Genomic DNA, 23,514 nt, shown 5'->3' on the forward strand with positions numbered 1-23,514 from the left:
TCAGAAAATAAATAGTTATTTGAAGTCAGATAATGAGCAGTGTTCAGTGGTTCTAATAAAGAGTAAAAGGTACAAGGAGGGTTGTACCTTTCCAAAGAAGGGAAGATAAGAATTTAGGCTGCATTAGAAATGCATAAGAGAGAAAAAAAAAGTTATAGCGAGTCAAAAGGATGAAATTGTACTTGATTTAAACATCCTTATAAGAACATCAAATGGATTTCAGAAAGATTTTACTTACTCAAGGCTTACTATAAACATCACATTATCAAATACACTGAATGGGAAAAGTTTGAAATTACCTTCAAGATAATTCCTGGAAATATATTTTAGTGCCTCATCCAGGAGGATGACAGGTATTGAAATTTTCAGGACCACGGTCCACTGAGACCACCGCAGAGGGGTCACCTGGAAGATCAGCTGAAGGAGAAAAGCAATGGAAGAATTAGAGATTTACCCGGGAAAATATACCAAGTGATAGATACTATTTCGACATTGAATAACTCGATTGATAACAGTTGGCTATGATTATGACTGTGAGCATTACACAAAATATTCAAAATAGTTTTACTGTTAAAAAGTTTCAGGTCATCGTTGCCAAAACAACAAATCTAAACACCGTATTGTTGCGCAGATGATGAACGGACCGCTGCAGGGGTGGGCAAACTTTTAGATTGGTGGGCCACAATGGGTTCTAAAATTTGTCAGAAAATGAAAGTGAACAAAAGCATTACAACAATATATAAGTGTCTTTGGAAAAAACACAATTTAGAAAATAAAACATTAACATTCATTTTTTTTTTCTCCCAAGTTTGGCGGGCCGGATTAAAACGTTAAATGGGCCGCATGTGGCCCCCGGGCCGTATTTTGCCCACACCTGATCTATTGGATTCATCTTCTGCTCATGTGCCATAGAACCACAAAACCTCTGGCTTCAGACCTGATGCCGTGACTCCACTTTCTCTTCTGAGCTACGACAGTTCTCCAACTGAGTGGATCGGAATTATGGCTATGCTTCATTCAACAGAAAATAAACACGTAAACATGACCCCCAGATTTCAGACTGAAACAGCAACTGCCCAAAAGATGTACTTACTGGCATTGGCTCAACATAAAGAATTAAGAAGTGGAGCGAGAGAGAAAGGACGATGGCGCCCAGTAGCCAAATATTGACCCAGGGAGGCATTCTGAGAAGGGACTGGTTCTCAGACAAACTGTCAGGGAGAAAGATGTACAGATCAGAACATGCGGACAACTTGACAGTAGCGACGTACATTCCACTTTTTACATCTTCCAACAATCCTGGAAGATTTTATTTAACACATTTAAATGTAGTCGTTGGTATATATGAATTCCCAATTACATGCATCAGGCTTTTCAGATTGTCTTAGCCTAGGATGACATCAGGCAGCCCATTATTTATGCGTCCCTTCTTTCTAAATATGACAACAACTTGTTTTTATGCAAACTGATAAACACAAAAGAGCCATCATACTCAGTCTTTATTTATCTCCCTTAATTATTTGACTTCTGGAACACCTAACCAAAGCACATTCAAGTGGTTTGTGAAGGTCGTTTTATGGGCGTGTTGTTCTGGCATGAAAATCATGCAGTTATCCCTTCTGGCACATGTGCAAGACTTTCTTCTCAAAGGAGTGGTGTCATGCCGGATGACGTCTCTTCAATTACAGCCACGTGACAGTTGACATTTAAGTGTGACATTTAAAAGAGACGATGACTGACCTGTTGAGCGCGTTGAACATTTCAATGGTGACAAGCACAGACAGGGCCATGGTGGTCGGGTAGCGCGATTCAAACACCTCACAATCTATTCCCTGGAACATTGGGTTGTCCTCAGTGCACTGCATGAAGTGTCTCTGTGGAGACAGACGCATACAAGCTCAAGAACGTACACGTGCGCATGCAAGATAGTCCTCAAGGCCTCCTTCTGGTATCCTAAACAGATACCTAAGACACCTCATTGGGCTCGTCACAATTCGGAGGATAAGCAGACCTTCCTTGAACAACTTTTGGATGACAATGATTTTTATATTAAAGTTGAGTTGTGCTTGACGTTTACGTTCCGGCGTGGAAATGAGACGTGCGGAATTCAGTTGGCACAAATTGTGCAGTCTTCTATAGAGTCGATATTCTCACAGACCTCTCACGGTGTCTGGCAAGTGAACGTTTCACCACAGTAAAAGAAGAAAAAAAAAAAAAATTTTATTCCAGAAATTATCAACAACAGTTTGCGAGGAACAAAAAATGAGAACAAAGAATCGAGAAGTAGAAAACACTTGTTTATAAGAGCTTTGGCTCTGTTACAAATTTCCGTAGGCGCGGAGTGCGGGAAATGAGGGTAATGCAAATGCCACACAAACGGGTGTGGTGGTTAATTGGCTAAAATGACTTAATTTTGACATGTGGACCTAGCGGATACGTCAAGCAAAACCCAAGGTTTGTATCTAAGGGAAAACCACAATTGCAAAGAGCCTAGGAGGAATATCCTACTGGAAATCAATCTACATTACTACCGGCAACATGGACCAAACTCTGACAACGACCGTTCACGAACCAAACAGTTGATATCAAAGACACAGTCCTCTCCAGGTCCACAAAGCACATGTAAGAGTTTCACCCAATTCACCCTCCAGGACTCTGTCAAGGCGTCGATATTTGGCATTTTGACCACGATGATCTAATTATTTATTAATTTATTTTAAAATCTGACGGGTGACAAGAGATCAACTTTAAACTTAACGTCTTATTTAAATTTTTATTGAACTTAAGAGAGGCTGCTGACGCTGGAAACTTTGTACACCGTTTTGTTTTTGTATAAGTTTAACATTACAGCAATTTTTAACAACAGCTAGTTATTTAAGTTTCCATTTAACATTCATGACATGCTGATGATCGTTGTATCTACCTGAAAACTTAATTAGAATTAAAAAAAAAAAACATGTCTATTGTCTAAGATTAAAAACATTTCTTAAAAAATTATGCCAATATTTTCCCTTGCACTGAAAGTGAAAATCGGCTCCACATATCAGGTTTCGGCTTCCTTCTCTAATAATAATAATAATGATCATAAATCAGTATCAGTCCTGAAAATGACATATTGACCCATCTCTGGTCCTCAGTTCCGTGACCACAATTATCCACCTGAGAACTTTCCAATGAACGCCCCTGCCTAGAACACACCCTCCGTCCTCCCTATCTTGCAAAAAAAAAAAAAAAAAATTGACCACAACCACAGTCAGCCAATCCAGATACCAATGCACTGCTGGAGAGGCACGTTGACAAAGACGTCCGCACAGCCCTTTTTGGCGATCTTATCCACTCCCAAGGCCATGTCAGTGCCCATGAACCCAGAGATGGGGGACGTCAGCTCACAGCCTTTCAACTCTGCTTTCTCATAGGAATTAAGGCGTTCTTCGAAATATTCTCCCCATCAACTCTCAATGTCCTGAACTGAAGTCACCATGGGCTACTCTCCACTATACACAGACACCAGAGAAGGGTAGTAAATGTGGAAGTGAACACTGGAAGGACTGGCATAACACAAAGATGACAAAGCTGAAGTAGAGGAAGGCTGCTTCTAAGGTGGTCGGATAACAAGCCTCAGCTGTGCGCTGCAGGTGTGAGTTGTTCGCTAACAAGCTGATGCGATGCCGCGAGAACAGCGGAACATTCCACTAGAGCAGGGGGGCAGAAAGAATTATTTGTGACACAGGATATATCTAAAAAAAAAAAGAAATCTAAGCTATGGTAGATATGTTAAATGATAAAAGAGTATGAAGCAAGAATACGGCTTGAGATATGATGAGATTTTAACATTTCGGAACATTTGAACATTGTGGAAGGGCTTGTCATCAGTATGCATATTTCATGGATATATACGGAAGCTCATTCCTGCTAAACGTCATCTCTTGAAATAACGGTTAAATGAAAAAGATGGGAAATTTTCAGAAAATTCTTTGAAAAGAAATATTAGTGCGTTTTTTTTTTACTTTATTTATTTATTTTTTTTAACTGTGGCACCAGCACATTTCAGACATTAACACACAAAAAAAAAATGAATTGAATTGTTACACCTGCCAACTTATTCTTGTTTTGGTTGACTTCTGCCTTCGACTAGGACAGCCAAGGGCGACAAAAACTCCCTACAGGACTCGTATTTTAGTGACTCGCCACAGGCACTCGTAGCCGATGCTATGCCATTAGACTTTGGCACAAAACGGGGAAATGGAAATAATAGACCCTATCCAACGGTGAAAACATTGTGGCGAGACATTCAGTTTGCAACTCACCAGCTGATAAAAAGACACTTGTGGTCCTTCTTCATCAAACAGGTACCACCACGTGGCTGCACTCACTGTCCCAAGACCCACGTAGCCTAAGACAAACAAAAGAGTTTAGCGATGGATAGAAAGCAGGTGATGCACAACTATTTCAGTAAGTACCTCCAATGGCCAGGTAGCGGAAGAAAAGCCATCCTGAGATGAGAGGTTCTTTGGGATTACGTGGAGGTTTGTCCATGATGTCCAGGTCGGGGGGGTTAAAGCCCAAGGCGGTGGCAGGCAGACCGTCAGTCACCAGGTTGACCCACAACAACTGGACTGGGATCAGAGCTTCAGGGAGACCGAGAATGGCTGTCAGGAAGATGCTGCATGGGGGAACAGACGTAAATGTGAGAAGATTGAAAATGACTGCGGTATCTCGGTGTATCGCGCTCACCACACAACTTCGCCCACGTTGGAGGAGATAAGGTATCTGATGAACTGCTTCATGTTGTTGTAGATGGCTCGGCCTTCCTCCACAGCGGACACAATTGTGGAGAAGTTGTCATCAGAAAGGACCATCTCCGAGGCTGATTTGGCCACCGCTGTACCCGAGCCCATTGCGATGCCAATCTCGGCTTTCTTCAGAGCGGGGGCATCGTTCACACCATCTCCAGTCTGTGATGAATAATAAAAAAAAAAGAAATCTTTGATTTAACAATAATTTAAGCAGCAGCAGTTAAGGGAAGCAGGAAGCCAGCAGGGCACGCTAAAGACGACAGTTTCTTATCGAAGAGACCAGCTTTCAGGGAAGGACTGAAACATGTCCTTATGTACCGAGCGTAATCAAGCATTGCATGCTCATACCTGGCAACAGGCAAGGGAGTTAAACTGAAAAGTAGTACGTGTACATTTGAGCGATCAGATAAGCTTATATCAGATGGATAAAGTGGAATGCATGCGGGATAACAGCATCGGTGAACAAAGTGACATCATACCAGCGTGGCACAGTAATCAAATTTCACCAATGGACATTCTCCAGTCCAGGCACGTTGGCCCGAGTACTTAGCACGATGGCCACACAGTGCAGAGATGGTGGATTTGATTCACCTTGAATCGTGATAATCTATTTATTGATTATTTCCATAGAGCAAAAAAAAGTCATCAATGCTCCATTTGTTTGTCCCAAAAATATCCTGAAGATACCGCAAAACTGTGGTTGGTAGAATAACAGCAGGCTGCCAAAATTGTGTTTTTACAAATTTCAGCAATATAAATAACCAAACTGAGCCAATCATCACTTGTAGGAAATGATCCATCGTCATTTCTGTCAGTGTCCTCACCATGGCAGTGATCTCCTCAAAGGACTGCAGGTAGCCAACAATCTTTGACTTGTGAGCTGGCTCCACACGTGCGAAACATCGTGCGTGTTTCACAGCCTCTTTCTGGGCTTCGGGCGATAGATCATCAAACTCGCGGCCGGTGTAGGCCTTTCCTGCCACGTCCTCCTTCTCGTCAAAGATGCCAATACGCCGGCAGATGGCCACCGCTGTGCCTTTATTGTCCCCGGTGATCATGATCACACGAATGCCCGCCTCATTGCAGAGTTTCACAGAGCCAATGACCTCATTCCGAGGCGGGTCCAGCATGCCCACACAGCCAGTGAATGTCAGGCTCAACTAAATGGAAGAATCAGAATCAGAATCAGAAATCCCTTTATTGTCATTGTACGGCTCATTGCATTAACTTTTTTCTCAAGATATTTTAATATTAGTATTGCTCCAAGGTTAATTGAAGAGACATTTTACTACCCTTTCCAGCCTCGAGACCCCCAAGACTATATGATGTGTGGTTGTTATGCCAACACGCACGAGGTTTTAAGCATTGTTTTGACTTGCCTTAGAAAAGTACACATGAAGCAATGTGTACTGCTATATAATAGGGCGATGTATATATATATAGTTTTCATAGTGTGCGTTTGTTTTTCTCAGCGCTCTGCTTATAGGGGCACAGTTTCATTATCACCTAGTTTGTAATTCAAACAGCTATGTGGGTGTGGCTGAAGTCTTGCAAATGTTTTCATTGACATAATGGAAGTTATGATTGACCCGTATGAACGCTGTGAAGAAAGTGAAACATTTGACAAAGGAAAAAAAATATATATATTAGGGCTGTCAAAAGTAAAGCTTTAACCCTGGAGATTAATAAAAAAAAAATTAACTCAGTGAAATATTTTAAATCAGTTTGATTTACTTAAAAAAATATTTGCATACTTTGCAAATATTGCACATATTAGCTGTGAATCTTTAGAACATCATTTCAGAAAAAAACACTGCGCTCAAGTTAACACTGGGCCTTGCAAATTAACACTGCTCGAGTGTTGGTGCCTGTGGGCAGTATTGAGAGATGCCTGTTTAGATCGTATTCTAGAATCAAAGAAAGCTATTAGAACAGTCTTTGAATTAAATCTTTTGCATTAATTCCAAGATATTATTCAAGTAAATACCGGTTACAAGCTTCACTAAAAATAGGAGTTGAAAAATGTGATTAATTGCAATTATGGATTTTTTGTGTGATTAATTAGTAAAAAAAAAAATAAATTAAAAAAAAAAAATATATATATATATATATATATATATACACACACACACATAAAGATAAAATCTTATTTAAAAAATATAAGATATGCAGCCGTAAATTTAATAATATAAATATAATAATATTGTATATATAATATAATATTGTTTCCATATTAAAACAGTAATGTTTTGTCTCGTTTCCACAACAACCTACCTCATAGTCCACAAACTTGCTGGAATTCTCCAAGTCCATGTCCTCTTTGCGTGGTGGGTTGTCACGGGTGGCCAGAGCCAGGCAGCGCAGAGTGTCCCTCCCCGTTCCCCAGTCACGGACCTTCAACATGAGCTGGTCACGCAAGGCTGGCGTCATTGCCACCTTCCCAGTTCCCACACGCATGTACTGACATCGCTCAATCACACTCTCTGGAGCACCCTGTTGAAAAAGACTACAAGTAACTATACAGGCAAAAAGAGACATTATAATGTGATGGAAAGGAAAAGCAAATTCTTTAATTGTATGATTCTTCAGTGCCTTGATGAACATCTTGCTCTGAGAGCCGGGCTTGACTGGCGTGCAGTAGACTGACATGGACTTGCGGTCACGAGAGAATTCCAACGTGAACTCCTTCTTCATCAGCTGCCTGATCACCTGAAGGAGCAACAGGCAACATGAAGGAATTTAAAAAAAAAAGAAAAAGAAAAAAGAAAAAAAAAAAACAAGACTCTATAAAGATACATACTGAATAGTTATTTCGCTATTTATTTATTTAGTGTCAAGAGAAGCTTCAGACGTATAGTCCGCATTAGCAAATACCATCAGAAAACCATAGATTAATTTCCATTGTTGTTGTAATCTGATTTATTATTTACGGACTTCTATTTACATCACACTTGACCGGGAGGAAAAAAGTGAACACTTAAAAGACTGCAAATCTGTGTTATGCAAGTAACTGTAATTGATGTAGATAAACTGTCTTTCAGAATATTTCATAATATTTAAAAAAACAAACAAAAAAAACCCCACACACCTATTGAAAATTTAAAAATCTTTAATGAACCTGAAAGACATTGTTTTTTTTTTCCAATTTGGAAGGGGAAGGCCAGCAACGCTGCGGCAGACATGCCAACCATTATTGTACTTGTGCAAAAAATAAAGTGTTTTTCCAATTTTATTGACTGATGAGAGCATTATTATGAAGACGAAGGAGGTGCCTTTCGAATAAATACCAGCATGATCGAGGGAGTTGGATCACAAATAGCTCACGTTAATGGAAGGGGAATCTCGTAGCAAATGCAAGGAACGAACAACCAGCTGAAGAAAAGTTATTCAAAGGTGTGTTTTTCATAAACTCTACATCAGACCTGGGTCTACCACTAGATGTCCTTCTCGGTCAGAGTCAAGACTGTAATAATGATGATGATGATTGGGGAATATGAAACAAGCTCTCTTCCATGAACCCTGTTCTGTATAAATAGCGCAAACACACAATGGCCAGAAACATCTTCCGAGTTAATATCAGAGTTGTCGGGAAGACACCTTTAGACTGTGAAGGATGGAAAATGCGGGATAGAGGTGTGAAGTTTGACACTGAAATCATACTGCCTGTTGCTGCTCATGATGAATTTAAAGTTGCACAGGATATTTGCACTGACGTTGTCACGTGTCAACTCGCTATGTAAATGCACACACGATTTCAGCACCATTTACTGCCAAATGTTCTATTACGGCGTTAATGTTTTGTGGCTGTACAACATTGACACCTCCCCGACATTGAAAGAGTAAATTTAATAATCATTGTATATTTGATTTGCCGCATTGTCTTGTACTATTAACAGTTATACGATGACAAAATGACCAAACTGCAAAGGGCGTAGTGCCAGTAATTTTGGCATTCACACTTCCTCATGAGGCTCACCGAGTTGCAGGCCCCAGCACGTTCCACCTTGCTCAGTCCGGAAAGGTCCGTTTTGAAAACGTTCATCTTCTCCACCAAGGTGGTAAGAGCAGTCTCTGTGGCTTCCCCCACTTTCTCATACACCCCTTTAGCCTGAGAAAATATACAAAAATTTAAAAAAAAAAAAAAACATGCATGGAGATATAGACTAGACTAAACTCACTGAGCTCTGTTTTCGTTACAGTGCAAATCCGGCGCGAAAAGGCGGTCTAAACCTGCGCAGGGGTGGGCTGGACTATGTTTTGGTATTTTTGCAGTCGCTTGGTGCAGGTTAAAACAGCCGTTTTGTGTAGTTGGGGGTGTGAGCGCCAATCAGCTCCTCTCATTCACTTTCAAGTCTGCAGTCTAGATTTCTTAAATGATTCAGAGGGTTGATTCCACGCTGTTGTTTTATTCATGAATGAAATCCAATGACATGGACCACACATGTCTGCAAATAAGAATCTGTCTGCCTGCATCTCGAATCCGATTCACCAAAATGACGTGACACAACCGGCGCCAATACTCTGGGTTCCAACAGGTGTGACGTTTAATCTCCTTTCACACACTTGATTTCTGATTCATTTTTTTTTCTCTTTTTCAAAAGTGTGTGCAAAATGGTAACAAAAGCCATACTCAATTTAGCTGCCCTCTAAAAGCAAGGTGATGTGATTTAATCCTTTGACCCAAAAATGTTAATGACATTCAATACCTTAGCAACCTTCAAGTTCAGATGTATTTATTCCACTTTTGAGAAGAGTGCCACTTTGTCAGAGGTCGAGGAGAATTCAACCATTGTAGGTTCTGCACTGTTAACTATGCACATTTAACAGTAAGCACGCGGAATAATAATGCCGAAAACTTCAATTAGAATCAATCAAATGCTGCCCCACGACACAGAGTTGTAAAAAATGTATTTGTTTGGTCACGATGACCTTCCTCCAGGCGTCACTCTCAATTGCATGGGCTAAATTCACTCATTGCCTTTGTTCTCAACATTCTGTCAAGGACAATATTTAGATCTGCTGGATATCCACCCCGGCGGTGAGTCATACTCGTGTAGTCTCTTTAAAAGGTGCTGAAAAGTGAAGTTGGGAAGAGGACGCAATAATGGCCAATCATTTGTTTGTGTGACAGCACAAAGCAATAAAAGTCCTTGTCCCCCCCCCCCCCTTCAGTGCTCAGCTGCTCATCTTTTCTGCTTGGGCGCCCACTCAGGTATTTCATCACCCAAAAACATATTTAAGTGGTGGCAAAACATTCGTTCAACAAGCAGAGGAACAGTTAGGCTGAGGAGGATACATGCAATTTAAATTGTGTTATCCCTGGCCTCTCTTTTCCGTGTGGTTACCAAGGTAGCGTGGCGATGACAAAGAAGTGAGAAAAGCAATTCCAAGAATTCTTTATCAAGATTGGGGTAAAATTAACTTTTACAAAAACAAAAAAAAAATTCGACAAAACTACACTTGTCGTCTGTGTTGCTTTTACAGGTTGTATAGCAACAGAACTATATTTAATGTGTGTGTGTGTGTGCGTGCGTGCTTTTAATGACCTCATTGTAGTCCAATGAGGAGTCATTACACATGGAACACACAGTGGCCAACTCCAAAAGTCCATCATAGTCTCCACACTGGACTGACCGATCTCCTTTCAGTCTGGAGGAAAACACAGACCAACATGATGCCAAATTTAAAAACACTTTACAGTTGGCTACACATGATATACTCATTAAAATTCATCACTGAGGAAGACGTTCTGCTGTCTAGCATTGCAGGGTTGGGATGAGTAAACAATAGTCATGCGGTGGTAAACACGGTTTCAATTTGGTGGCATGACGACTGTGTATCCCTTACCAGGAGAGAACATAGCCGTTGCTAGTTCACACACACACAATAACCCACTCTGTGCTGCTATGAAAGCCACAGGGTCATGTGGAATCATATTCTTAACTGTGTAGTGAAACAAACATGCAGAAACACTGAAACGCCCTCTCATGCCTAATGAACATCACTTTTCGGGAGAGAGAGAGAGAAAGAGAGAGAGATAGACAGAGACAGAGAGAGAAAGAGAGAGAGGGGGAGAGAGAGAGAGAGAGACAGAGAAAGAAAGAGAGAGAGAGAGAGAGAGAGAGATTGACAGAGACAGAGACAGTGAAAGAGAGAGAAAGAGAAAAAGAAAAAGAGAGAGTCAGAGAAAGAAAAAGAGTGTCAGAGAGAGAGAGAGAGAGAGATTGACAGAGACAGAGACAGAGAAAGAGAGAGAGAGAAAGAAAAAGAGTGTCAGAGAGAGAGAGAGAGAGAGACAGAGAGAGAATAATTATTCACCCCAACACAAATTCACTTTAAGTTATGAAACTCACATTTCCCCCTCAGGTGCATATGTGGATCCTGTTATAGAGAACTCATGCAGGTTGCAGCTGGAATTCTGCACTTTGTCCACCACAAACATCTGGAGAAGAGAAAAAAAAAAAGAGCAAAGTAATTAGATGTGCAGCCAGAGTTCATATGTCTGTGGGAAAACACGCTGCTTCTATTATTAGCTGAGATTATTTGGGAATTGTCATGTTATTGATCTAATCCTGACTACAAAAGAAGTCATTTTAGTATGAATATAATGTACTAATTAATTTGGGAATGAAGATGTAAATAAGTCCCTTTTTTTTAATGTGACAGATTTCCAATGAGGAAAAAAAAAAAAAAAAGGAATAGATTGTTTTTGACGAGAGATTGCACAGAAGAAGCTGCTGGCAGTTCGCAAACAACCACTCCTTAATTCTAAAGGCTACCCATTGAGAATCCGAAATCCTGGCCATGCTTGTCCAATTCCACTAAAAAACAGTGAGGCATGAAAATCCAATGTGACATCACTACAGTGGATGACTGATGACTGTTGGAGAAAGCCCCAAAATCCTTTCCTCGCATCTTTGATTTCCACCCTCTGCCAATTTCCAAACATGCGGAGGAGTCACACATCATGCAACGCCTCATCAGTCACTCACTCACTCATACACGCACACACTTTTGTGCAACGTAGATCGAGTCAAGGAAAATAGGACACTTGAAAACTCTTGCATTAGTTAAGTTTCTAACTTTCTTGAATTTTCAGCCTCCCCCCAAAAAAATAACAACAACCTTGAAGTAGGTTGATTAGCAATGCACTAGCAATACAAATTTGGGTATGGTGCACTCGATATAAATAAACATACCAAGTGGACATCAAACAATACAGTTTCTTCAGTTTAAACGAGTGATTGGCCATGTTTGTCAAATTAAGACCAACTTTTGGACCCTGAAGACTAATCACACAAACTTGACTCTCACACACACAATCAGGACAACATGTTTTAAACAGTTGGACATTTTCAAAAAAAATTTAAAAAATAAAAATAAATCAATAAACTGCTGGATTACGCAAAAATAATTTGTTGCTCTTAGTAATGAATGGATCTCATGCTTTACTAAGGAGATTATTCTGAAATTTGTTAGACTACCAGCAGTGACGACTCGATGTTGGAAAAACGTGATATGCGATATAGCATATCAATAGATATTATTGCAATATTTAACATGCTCGTAAAGAAATGACATTTTAATCATCTAATAAAGGGGCGTCAGACTAATTTTTAAATCAGAGGTTTTTTGTTTCACTCTGTGGGGCATTTATGACAGTGAACCCATATAAATCATCATCTCCTATTATTATTAGATATACACATCCGACTGATGGAGAACTACTTTTTAAAATCAGAATCCAGGAATCATGTCAATTAATTTTAAAAGTGTGATTGGTAAGGTAGAAAAATTGCCTGCAATATTTGAAGATTTTCAAAATTGACGACAATTTGCAATGTTGGTATTTTAGCAAAAAACATGAAGTCATGAAGGATTTGCCTTTCGCGGGCCACATAAAATGATGTGGCGGGCCGGATCTGGCCCTCGGGCCTTGAGTTGGACACCCATGATTTATAATCCAATGAAAAAAGTACAGAAGAACAAGCAAGCTCAATGTGTTCCGAGCTAATTAATTGTTATTCTTCTAGATCATTTTCAACAATTGGGTGGCGAGGCACATGCGCGATTGCATGTGCAATATGCATATTGCGATAGATATTTTTTTTCAATATATTGCGCAACCCCAATAGCAGTAACAAGCCTTCGGAGATGGAGAGTTCAGCGTATCTCTAATTCACTTGAAGCTCAAATTTAAATGCACGTTCAAAACAGTCAGGACTGCTGATTGCATTTTACAGGAAAATTAAAAGTGGAAACAGACTATATAAAGTCATCATTTCAGTAAAGTAGTCACAAAGAGGAAAAGTCAGGATGTGTCAATGGAAATGATCCAATGGAGCCAGGAATGTCTGTCTCCAAGTTTAATGACTTCTTTGAAATGTTCCTGCAATATTTCAAATGGCCAGAGGAGCTGGGTCGACTTGACACAGTAGAGGCTTGATGTTCATTGCACCTCAGTCATCTGCTCAACTAAAAGATGCAGACATTGAAATCTGAACGATCTTAATCTTCTTGGACATTTCTCAATGTTCCAAAGGTTTATGAGGGACAGTTCCATAACTCTTTAACAAATCAACAGCTGGCTATTTGGGGAGCCAAAGATTTCTACAAGAGTACACCCAGTGCAGCTAAAGCAATAATAAGATTGTTCCTTCATCCACTTTTTCCTCACTATCTGATCTGCTGTGGTCTCCACGGTAACAAGGCACAGTGTGATGCATGTGACTCAGTGGTAGTGGCGCAAGATTGGATTCATCTCCTCACTTTCTCAGCTTGTGTGGCGATGATGGGTGTGTGACCGCTATTTGCGTGTGCACGTGTTAAAAAGGGAGTAAGGATATTGAGGTTACACTTCGGTGGCCTCAAAGAATAAAGTCCGATGGGTTATCATAAAAAAAAAAAAAAAAAAAAAAAAAAAAAAAAGATCATCTAGAAACAGGCACACTGCTGAAAATATGAGAACGGGTGAGAAAACGGATTAGCTACGCTCGTCCAATCTTATGAGAATCAATCAAAGAATAAGATGTCTGCCAAGGGGAAGATGGTGATCAACTCATCTGGTCGTACATAAAAGCTTCACAAAGCCATCACATGATCACACATGATTCAGACCAAAGCCAAGGTATCGCAACCAGATTTTTAATTTCTGATACCATAAAATATGTTGATTAGGGCTGTTCATTATTCTTCTGATCTGTCAATCACTTTTTAGGGCTCCAAATATTCAGAAAATCTTACAAAACGTTTATACTGCAACTTACTAAGTTACGGCCTTTGAAAAGTGGAAAAACAGAGGATCTGTTAACCCGCTTCAACTATTTTTATATTGACTTGTGGTTGGATGTGTTTGAGACGTTAGACGGCTACTGTGACATAACTGGGAAATTTTTAACGTAGACTAGATATGAGCGGAAAAAGAACAGCTGTGAGGCAGACAACTGCCCCAAAAAACTGAAATGATTTTTTGTTTTTATGTTTATACACCATATTAGTTTCAAGGCTATTTTCTGATCGATTAAGAAAGTCATAAAATGATAGGATTAACTATTCAGTTGAGCACAGAGATAAAATAAATGTGGATAATTTATTTATTGTGAAAAATCATACTTGGTCAATCAATTCTACTCAAATCAACATCGCAGGGTCGAATGCAATTTTCAAATAGCAAAGATGCAATTTGGCCCCCCTAAAAAAAACAAAAAACATATTGAAAATAAATAAATAAACAAGTAAATACATAAACACTTTTTGGGGAGAATTTTGTGAAGTTGTCATTTTGAACAAGTAAAACACTGCAAGCCAAAGTTAAAGCTAATTTTAGCAGAAATAAACTGTCTTTAATAATTCATGGTTCATTTGTCTTTATTTTATCATAAGGCTAACCGATATTGGACATCTTTATTATTTATTGTAATTCAGATTAATTAATTGCTTGTGTTTGTTAAAAAGTACATACACAGTAAATTTTGACTACGAGGCGAATAAAATACTTTTTTTTTGCATTCAACCCTTGAGGATGTAATCAAATTTTTATCGACAGTGTCAGTGACCTAATCATTTAACAAGATATTCATCATTGCAGATACAGTTTACAGCGTTGTAGAACTGCACTCGTTCCAATATTTTGGTGACATTATTTCGCCGGATAAGAACGTCAACATATCAGAATTAACTCAAATTGCATTCCATAGAGTAAGAGAGTGCACCGTTGTGCCCCGTCAGGGAGTAAAGAGGGCCTTTAGGTAGATGCAGGTCAATATTTGCCAACGTCAGCTGAGCTAAGTCTTCCTGTGCCTGGGAGGGTTTAAAGGTTTGCGGTGACACATCCGCCAAGTTTAAGGGAACTCCCTGCAGCTACACGTTAATCACACACACACTGCACGTCATCTTGTGAGTGGGGGTATGTGTGTGCTCAGGCGCGTATGCAACATCAGAAATAATTATCTGATGTTCTGCAGAGGGTTTGTTGCACGGTGAATAATAATAATAATAATAATAAATAATTGAAACAAAAAATGTATATCACCGTTGCTTTTCGCAATTTAATTATTTATTAATTAATACAACAAGCAGGTGGTGTCTCCAGCAATCTAAAAACTTGTGTAAATGCTGCAAAGTGTTTTTCCATTCTCGTAGAGATCAAATTTCATGTCTCCCAGAAATTAAATAAAGATAAAAGCACAAAAGAAAAGAAGAATAAAGAACTCTGACCACTGTTATGAATCATTCAGAATTCCCCAAATTGCCCTTTCCTCTCTATTAAAACATCTTACCGTCAATGTTGAATTGGATAACATGAATTAGATCAAAACAAAAGGCATGTTGGCTGTGTAACATAAATTGAAGAATAAGTGCATACTTAAATAATTGGTTGTCAGTTTTTCAGTGATGTTAAAATTCAAATTCTTGCCAAAAATAAATATTATAACCTTGACTGTGAAGTTCATAACAACCCTCTGTAGGGAATCGTAAGCACCATGTGGCACATGAAAATGAGTGCGACATTCCTCGTGTACGGTGTCAAATCCCAAATCAATCAAAAGCAGAGATGGGGTGGAATTGGAATTGCCACTTACTCGACAGACGGACATTTGGTTGGTGGTGAGGGTCCCCGTCTTGTCAGAGCATATAACAGAGGTGCAGCCGAGGGTCTCCACTGAGGGCAGACTCCGCACGATGGCGTTCTTCTTGGCCATGCGACGGGTCCCCAGGGCCAGGCAGGTAGTGATGACGGCAGGCAGGCCTTCGGGGATGGCAGCCACAGCCAAGGCCACGGCTATCTTAAAGTAATAAATAGCCCCGCGCATCCAGGAGCCGCCGTGGACGGGGTCTCCGAAGTGGCCGATATTGATCACCCACACAGCCACGCAGATGAGGGAGATAACCTTGGAGAGCTGCTCGCCAAACTCATCCAACTTCTGCTGCAGCGGCGTCTTATCTTGTTCAGTCGACGCCATCTGATTGCGGATTTTGCCGATTTCGGTGGAGACGCCGGTCGCCACGACGACACCTATAGCTCGACCAGCAGCGATGTTGGTGCCCTGCCGAAAATGAGAGGAATGTAGATGGAAGGTTGACTTTTCTTTTTTTTTTTAAATAAATCAATAAGTCAAAAAACACTACATAGAGAAGTGACTCATAGTCATGCCCAGATGATTTTTATGTAAAAAGACAAACATGCCTATTTTGCGGTATTTGGCACCATTCTAGAGTCACTGATGGAATACTGGCATTTTCGCTTTACTTGCATGCAGGCAGTATGGGTTTAATTCCCGCTCAATGAAAGTATGAAAATGAGTGTGAAAGGTTGTCTGTCTATGTGCCCAGGGATTGACCTACAAACAGTCCAGTGTGTCGTCTGCATTTTGGCCAAAATTACTCAACAGCGAATTCGATTGGATAGCACCATTAAAGTACATTTATGAAAAAAAATAAAATAAAATCTCACTCAGGACACAGTGACAGGCAAGCAGTTTTTATACACAAAAAATATTTATGTTAAGTCAAAAAAGCTGTCTAGATGTTAATAATATTTAATAAAATAATATTAATTTCTTAAATATAACTGTTAAAAATGAACTTTCAATAAAGTATTCGCAACGCCAGTTGCCATTTGTCGGCATCGGCTAAAAGTAACCAACAAAGTACATTGTGACTTGCAATCTAATTTAGTGCTTTAAAATAAATTAATCAGTAAAATAACCAAGTTACTTTTTCAAGGTTACTCTGGCAACACTGGTGGGGAGTCAAGTGATAAAAAAAACAAAAAAAAAAACAGACTTACTATAAATAGCATGCTAGAAAATGGATGGATTATAAATGAAAACTGGAGAGAAAAAAAAATCCATGACAACAGGGAAGAATGAAATTAAAGTTAGATTTGTGCTCGCGGAAAAAAACGCTTTGCTGAGCGATAGAATCACCACGGACATGACGGAGATAACGCTCTTTCTACAAGTTGGAGTGTAATGAATAGCTTTGAGAGGATTCAAGTGTTTGTCCCACTTGGGGTGCAATTAGCGATATTTATGTTGTTGTTATTAGGTCGAGCAGCTTTTCTGACTGTTTGAGAACCGAGAAAGCAGAGTGAATCTCCGTTTTCACATTCATCTTTCTGCTCACTTTGGCATGAGTCGCTCCAGATTGTAATCATTTATGCATTTTGGGGTTGATAAACGTTTCAATTCATTTCGCAATCTTTTTCTTATTTTTTTTACATGAACGTGTGGATTTAAAGTTGGGGTCAGTGCATGAATGCTCACAGAAAACAGCATGTTCTTCTTGTCTTGATTGACAGCTCTCGGGTCAGGAACCGGGTCAGTGTGTTTGATGATGGACACGGACTCCCCTGAAGAAAAGATCGAACGAGAATAAATGTTTCAATTCAAATAATCCATTAAATAATGAGGGCCATCTCTGCAACTAAATGCATTCAAGTAGGACAAGACGGAAAGAGGAGCGAGGAGTGTTTGATTGTGGAGGAATTCCGTTTCCGATTTTCAAATGTAAACAACGAGAGAGAGAAAAAACGCTGACTCAAATTTGGGTTGAGGGACGGTTGAGCGTACCTGTAAGGATGGATTGGTCCACTCTCAAAGTGGTGGACTTAATAGATGTCAACCTGATGTCGGCTGGAACTTTGTCACCAACTGAAATGAAAAACATCAATTAAAAAAAATGTCAGCTACTGGCTGCCAGGATGGCCGAGTGGTCTAAGGCGCCGCGTTCCGGACCCAGTCTCCCCAGGAGGCCTGGGTTCGAATCTCGTGGCTGCCAGGATGGCCGAGTGGTCTAAGGCGCCGCGTTCAGGACCCAGTCTCCCCAGGAGGCCTGGGGTCGAATCTCGAATTTCCCCATTGTGGGACTAATAAAGGCATTATTATTATTTATGTAGCAAAAAAAATAAATAAAATAGGAGTACACAAATAAAGCTAACGGGTTTACCCCAATTCAGTAAACCAGCATCCACAAATTGTTTGTACTCACAAGGTAGTTATTGGCTCACTTATTTGTGGTGTGACAATTATGTATGTAATTTTTGTCATAACATAAAAAGAAAAAAAAGGGTAGACATGTCAAAACGCTCATGCCATTGCATTTAATCACATTTACTTCATTGAACCATCATAAAATCTGCCTCTGTGGGAGCGAGAGAGAATAGAGAGCCACTGTTTCCGCTTCTCGGTGTAGCACCTATGGGAGATGGAGACAGGGTGTCGGGCGCAACGTGGGTTGTGTTTGTGTGGGAGATGGCTGCAGGCTTGAAGTTGGCCAAGGCCGGACCCGGCCGAGGGCAGGAGAGAGAACGCCTACCTTCAGATTGCCTCTGCTCAACCACAGTTTTGTACTTTCTGCAATTTACCTTTGTGACTATACGGTCAAAGAAGGCCTGGGCGATATAGCGATTTATTTATTTGTTATTAATTTACATTTTTTGCTGGGGACAATTTTTTAAATGATCTAATCCAAACCCGTCGTAATAAGTGATACAAGTATGACTATTTATCTTTTAGTTGTAAAAGTTTCAAGTTGATTAAAAACAAAAAGTTCAAAGTTACAAGTCTCAAGTCACAAATCTCATTCAATAATTGGAGTTTTCTGAAATTTTTTACCCAAAAAAAAAAAAAAAAAAAGAAAAGTTCTTAGGTTGCAATGAATGTAATGTAATTGAATGTGTTGTTGAAATTGAATGCATTGTTAATATTTGTTTTGGGAAATATCATTCCACATTTTCTGGCTTTCAAGACTGAAAAAAATCATAAACGATTTTTTTGTGGCGGAAAAAAAAAATAAAATCAGAGAGTTTATTTTTAGACGATCCTTCACAATACAATTCATGACCATAGAACAACTGCATCTGAAATTCTCGAAATATTATCACAATACTACTCAAAAGACAATGTCCAGCGCTATAAATCTAATATCGTCATATTTCAATTCTTATGTGAAACAATGTTTTTGAACTTTTAGTAGTGGAAAAATCTGTTGGATGACATTTCTGTGCAAGAGTATAAACAAGAGTGCACGAAGGCAACAACTTCATGTTACTAGTATTGACTTCTAAACCAAAATATAACCATAATAATAAAAAACATTGATCAGTGACTACATTGTTGACATTGGGAATTTCAACTGAACATTATCCTTATAAAGGCCGAAGGTTTAAGACTGCTCTTGTGTTGATTTAATTAGATAAGCCAGTGTACCTAATAAAGTGTCTCTTGAGAGTGTCTTTTCAAAACAAATGAAAAGTTCTGTGAAATCAGTTTGCCCTCCGCTTTTCACACAACCGAACAGACAGAATCTCACTCTTGCATAATAAATTGGCAGAGCAAATGCGACTTGTTAGCGGGAGAAGCGCAGTGCAGATTTCCATCTCTTCAGGTCTTCTGTAAACCCTCACACAATCCTGACACCGAGACCACTGCACTCACTCCATTAAAGACCTCAAGGAAAGTTCCAGTGGAGGCGCAAAACGCAAGTGTGTCATAACGGTGGCGTACCGACAAGAGGGCAAGTACACTGCAGGGGTGGATCCTTATGTAAATATGTGTATTATATTTTCTCTCCTCTGAGGCATTTGTGGTCAAATAGTGGCCTTTTCCAATACCGCCATACAGTTTACTTTACCCTCCTCACATCAAGTTCCAGTGGAACCACCTTCGGGTAATCTGAGGCAGAGGAAAAGCCTGGGAGTTCAATGAAGTGAAGGAGGATGCGCATTTATTTTGGTTTATGTTCGAGACCCTTCACATGGGACCTTTGGTGCAAAGCTATCTTCTTGTTTGCGAAAGTATAACACTTTGCAATTGTAAACAGCACACATGCTATTAAACACAAAATGCATTTCGGTTTGCCACCAAAAAAGAAATGCGCCTCTAGAACGGACCACTTTGTATATACACGGTATTCCCTCGCCACTTCGCTCTTAACGTTTTGCAGCGTCAATGCTTCATGGGTTTTATAAAATATTCATCCCACAAAAAAATTTGGAAAACACAGCCATATTGCGTCGTTTATGTGATTGGTTCCCAGAGCAAGATCAACCAATGAGAGCACAAGTGGATAGACCCCGAGAGCTGATTGGCAATGATGACCCAACAGCTTCCCTTGTTGTATCTCGCCAGTCTGCTCCATGTTAATAAATGGGCAGCACTTTTGAACGGAGGGTGACAAATTTTAAAAATGCGGTTCATTTAATCACGGCCGGAGGTGGATTTTAGTCCGGCCCACGAATCGGCCCTCGGACGTGTGAAGTGGTCGAAGCCAAATGGTCAAACGACAACACATCAAAAGTGCCACTACCAACTGTGCGTACTTACTTGCATTGGGGAATAGTTTTTGAGTTTATTTTCTGTGTGGTCCCTGAAGCGCACACAAAGACGAATGTCTCATGTTACGAACTGAGTGAAATGTTCTTGTTCTAATGAACGATGCAAAGTAGTTGTGACAGAGAAGTTGAAAAAAGCAGTACATTCTGCAGCACGACGTGACTGAAATTGGCTGACTTTATCAACATAAAACAAGACACATTGGGCACAGTCATGGCGAAGAAGAAAGAAGAAGAATGAGACAAAGAAGAAGGAGATGAATAAGACCACAAGGAACATTAGAAGAGTAAAGGCTGGAGGGTTGAGGCAGCAGGGCGAGGGACAGACCGGCAAAAGAATGTTAAGCTCTTGTAACAAGTATTTAGAAGCTTAAGAATCATGTTGGGGGGTTTGCAATGCCGTAATAGAGGGGTAAAATACCCCCCCCCTCTCTCTGCTATACATACATACATATACTTTATTTCTAAACACCACAACCCCTCATAACAGAAATGAGCAAAAGGAGGGGATGAGTCGTTGTCATGACGATGATGTAGTTGTGACGGTTACTATGAAGGTAGCCGTGGTGGTAGGTGGGAATGGAGCAGAGTCGTTTTGATGTTTTATGACCTGCGCGAGCTTGTCTGTGGGTCTTTTGAGGACACACGCATGTGCGAAGGATCACACCGGCTGCAACAAGCCCAAATTCCAAAGTACTATCCGCTTACATAACCCTAAACACTCAAAAGGGAGGTAGCTATACATTTGGTCCCATTTAGCCACACAAGTAAACTCGAAGAATGTATGAATTGTGACATAAGTCGAGATATTTAAAATTAATTTATGAGATTGCATCACAAAAATCAAACAATGATGGAATCATTTGTTTATTTTTCCTATATGTGCCATTCATTTTCCGTGCAGAGACTATATTTTGGGTCAATCTTTGACCCAGATCAAGAATATCTTCATTAAAATAGTCCATCTAAGAATGAGCCACAGATTTTTTCAAAATGTAATAACAGCCATTGTGACATTAATAAATGGATGACGGAAAATATATTTATTTACTAAACGGCAGGTGTTATTTTTTTCTGGTGCAGATCTTAAGCCTGATTCAAGGCACCCTTTGACCTCTGTTCCTCATGTTCAATATATAATCATCGTCCTCAAGCAGTTTTAGTCCTTCACTGTTTAAAGATTCCCCCATGACCCTTTTAAGACCAACAGGTGCACGTTTCGGCAGGAAGTTGTGCAAATGTGAGGCAACCACAAAGAGATCTTAGACATTTTTCAAGCTGCCTTTCACTTAAAATATTCACACATTTGTTTTTTTTGTTAAGTTTTTTTAAATATACAGATGCATCTAAATTCCATTTTTCTAGATGGTCAAATTTGACTCAGAGCAGCCTCAGTGTACATAATTTTTCAATACATTTAAAAAAAGTGAAACCTGAAATGACTTCTCGTCTTCCCCTTCCCAGACTATCAGACCAATCACAAAGCGTGCCATGCCAATGGACTAAGCTCCCAAAAATCCGAAAATCAAGAGGTGAAGTGACCGCCTCGACCCTCGGAGGTCATGCGCTTGCACATGAAGTTTGGCATACACACATGCAGCAGGACTATTTTTAGACAGGATTGCCCACACACAGGCGAGTGAAGAGCGAGGGATGAGTGTGTGCGTGTGTGTCGTATGAGTGACGATCTGACAACCATCCAGGTGGTGAGACTGAGAGTATGGAAAGCAAAAGGGAAGTGGAAAGCTGTGGAAAGTTAAACTGGGCTTTAAACACAAGCGAAGGCCACAACCACTTACACAGAACCACACACACACACACACACACACACACACGCACACATCTATGCATACACAAGAGGACCGTAGTCCTGGCACCTGCAAATACGGGGGAAAGACTGTTATGTAATCGAGTTTGTGTGATATTCCAACCATATTTCCAGACCCATGAATGGGATTCAATAAGGTGTGGGAGCACATGTTTCTGTGCAAGCTGCAGAGAGCAAAGGCACACCTGCACCTCAGAAAAAAACACACGGAAGAATAAATGAGCTTCGCCAAGGGTTTGGTCGGCTTACCTGCCACCTCTACTATGTCTCCTGGAACGATGTCCCTGGCTTTGATTCTCTGCACAGCTTTACGGTTCATGCGGTACACCTTACCCATTTCAGGTTCATACTCTTTAAGCGCCTCAATGGCATTCTCAGCATTTCGTTCCTGTTCAAAAGAGACGAGTCAGGTCATAGAAGATGTCAAGTCAGGGCCAGAGTAAACGTAAACATGCGCCAACTCACTTCAACTATGCAATAAAACGACAGGATTTTCATTTTTCTTATCAAAACCTAATTTAAAAAATGGCTTCCTCCAAACTTATTAAAGTACATCATTTACTGCCATAACGTTGTGCATGTGTGTGTGCGTGCATGTGTATGGAAAGGGGAAGGGGATTAGTGCCCATGGCCTTTGTAACTTGGGCATTATTCCATTTGGGAGCAACACATGCTGCCATCCAAACAACATTTTTTTAAGAGATGTCACTGCTCATTTCCGTAAGACAAAGCCAAGCTTGTTCTGTAGCGTCGCAATAAACAAGTGAAAATACTAGACTGGCCTGCCAGCAGTCCAGACCTGTCTCCCGTAAAACGGTATGACACATTATGGGGAAAAACAAAACAAAAACAAAAAAACCGACAACGGAGACCCCAGATTTTTGAGCAACTGATATCAAGCTAGAATGGGAAAGAATTTCAAAGACAAAGCTTGTTAAAATCAGGGGTGATAAAGCACAGCGGTGAACATGACCCTTAAAAATGAGTGAATCATCGGCACTGGGGTTTGAACATACTGATTATATCATATTCATTCCTGCAATATGCCAATATTT

General features: G+C 40.1%; 1 protein-coding gene across 2 annotated transcripts in view; it reads right to left on the minus strand.

Moving 5' to 3' along the window:
* Positions 1 to 23,514, minus strand: part of atp2a3 (ATPase sarcoplasmic/endoplasmic reticulum Ca2+ transporting 3) — a 44,582-nt gene that overhangs the window by 2,285 nt on the left and 18,783 nt on the right. The window contains exons 5-21 of one of the 2 annotated variants that reach the window (XM_088279522.1): positions 22,709 to 22,847; positions 17,870 to 17,950; positions 17,564 to 17,649; positions 15,878 to 16,342; positions 11,150 to 11,238; positions 10,343 to 10,445; positions 8,773 to 8,904; positions 7,389 to 7,505; positions 7,071 to 7,289; positions 5,621 to 5,956; positions 4,735 to 4,955; positions 4,461 to 4,663; positions 4,308 to 4,393; positions 1,741 to 1,874; positions 1,094 to 1,211; positions 300 to 417; positions 88 to 118 (exon numbers count right to left, since the gene is read on the minus strand). In XM_088279522.1, coding sequence (XP_088135648.1) covers positions 114 to 118; positions 300 to 417; positions 1,094 to 1,211; positions 1,741 to 1,874; positions 4,308 to 4,393; positions 4,461 to 4,663; positions 4,735 to 4,955; positions 5,621 to 5,956; positions 7,071 to 7,289; positions 7,389 to 7,505; positions 8,773 to 8,904; positions 10,343 to 10,445; positions 11,150 to 11,238; positions 15,878 to 16,342; positions 17,564 to 17,649; positions 17,870 to 17,950; positions 22,709 to 22,847 — 2,652 coding nt within the window. In that variant the 3' untranslated portion in view covers positions 88 to 113. The remainder of the gene's footprint in view (positions 1 to 87; positions 119 to 299; positions 418 to 1,093; positions 1,212 to 1,740; positions 1,875 to 4,307; positions 4,394 to 4,460; positions 4,664 to 4,734; positions 4,956 to 5,620; positions 5,957 to 7,070; positions 7,290 to 7,388; positions 7,506 to 8,772; positions 8,905 to 10,342; positions 10,446 to 11,149; positions 11,239 to 15,877; positions 16,343 to 17,563; positions 17,650 to 17,869; positions 17,951 to 22,708; positions 22,848 to 23,514) is intronic. The other variant, XM_088279521.1, reaches the window with a different exon arrangement.

Source organism: Idiotropiscis lumnitzeri, chromosome 17, assembly GCF_059441095.1.
Source record: "Idiotropiscis lumnitzeri isolate Australia: NSW breed Sydney's pygmy pipehorse chromosome 17, RoL_Ilum_1.0, whole genome shotgun sequence".
Classification (NCBI taxonomy): domain Eukaryota; kingdom Metazoa; phylum Chordata; class Actinopteri; order Syngnathiformes; family Syngnathidae; genus Idiotropiscis; species Idiotropiscis lumnitzeri.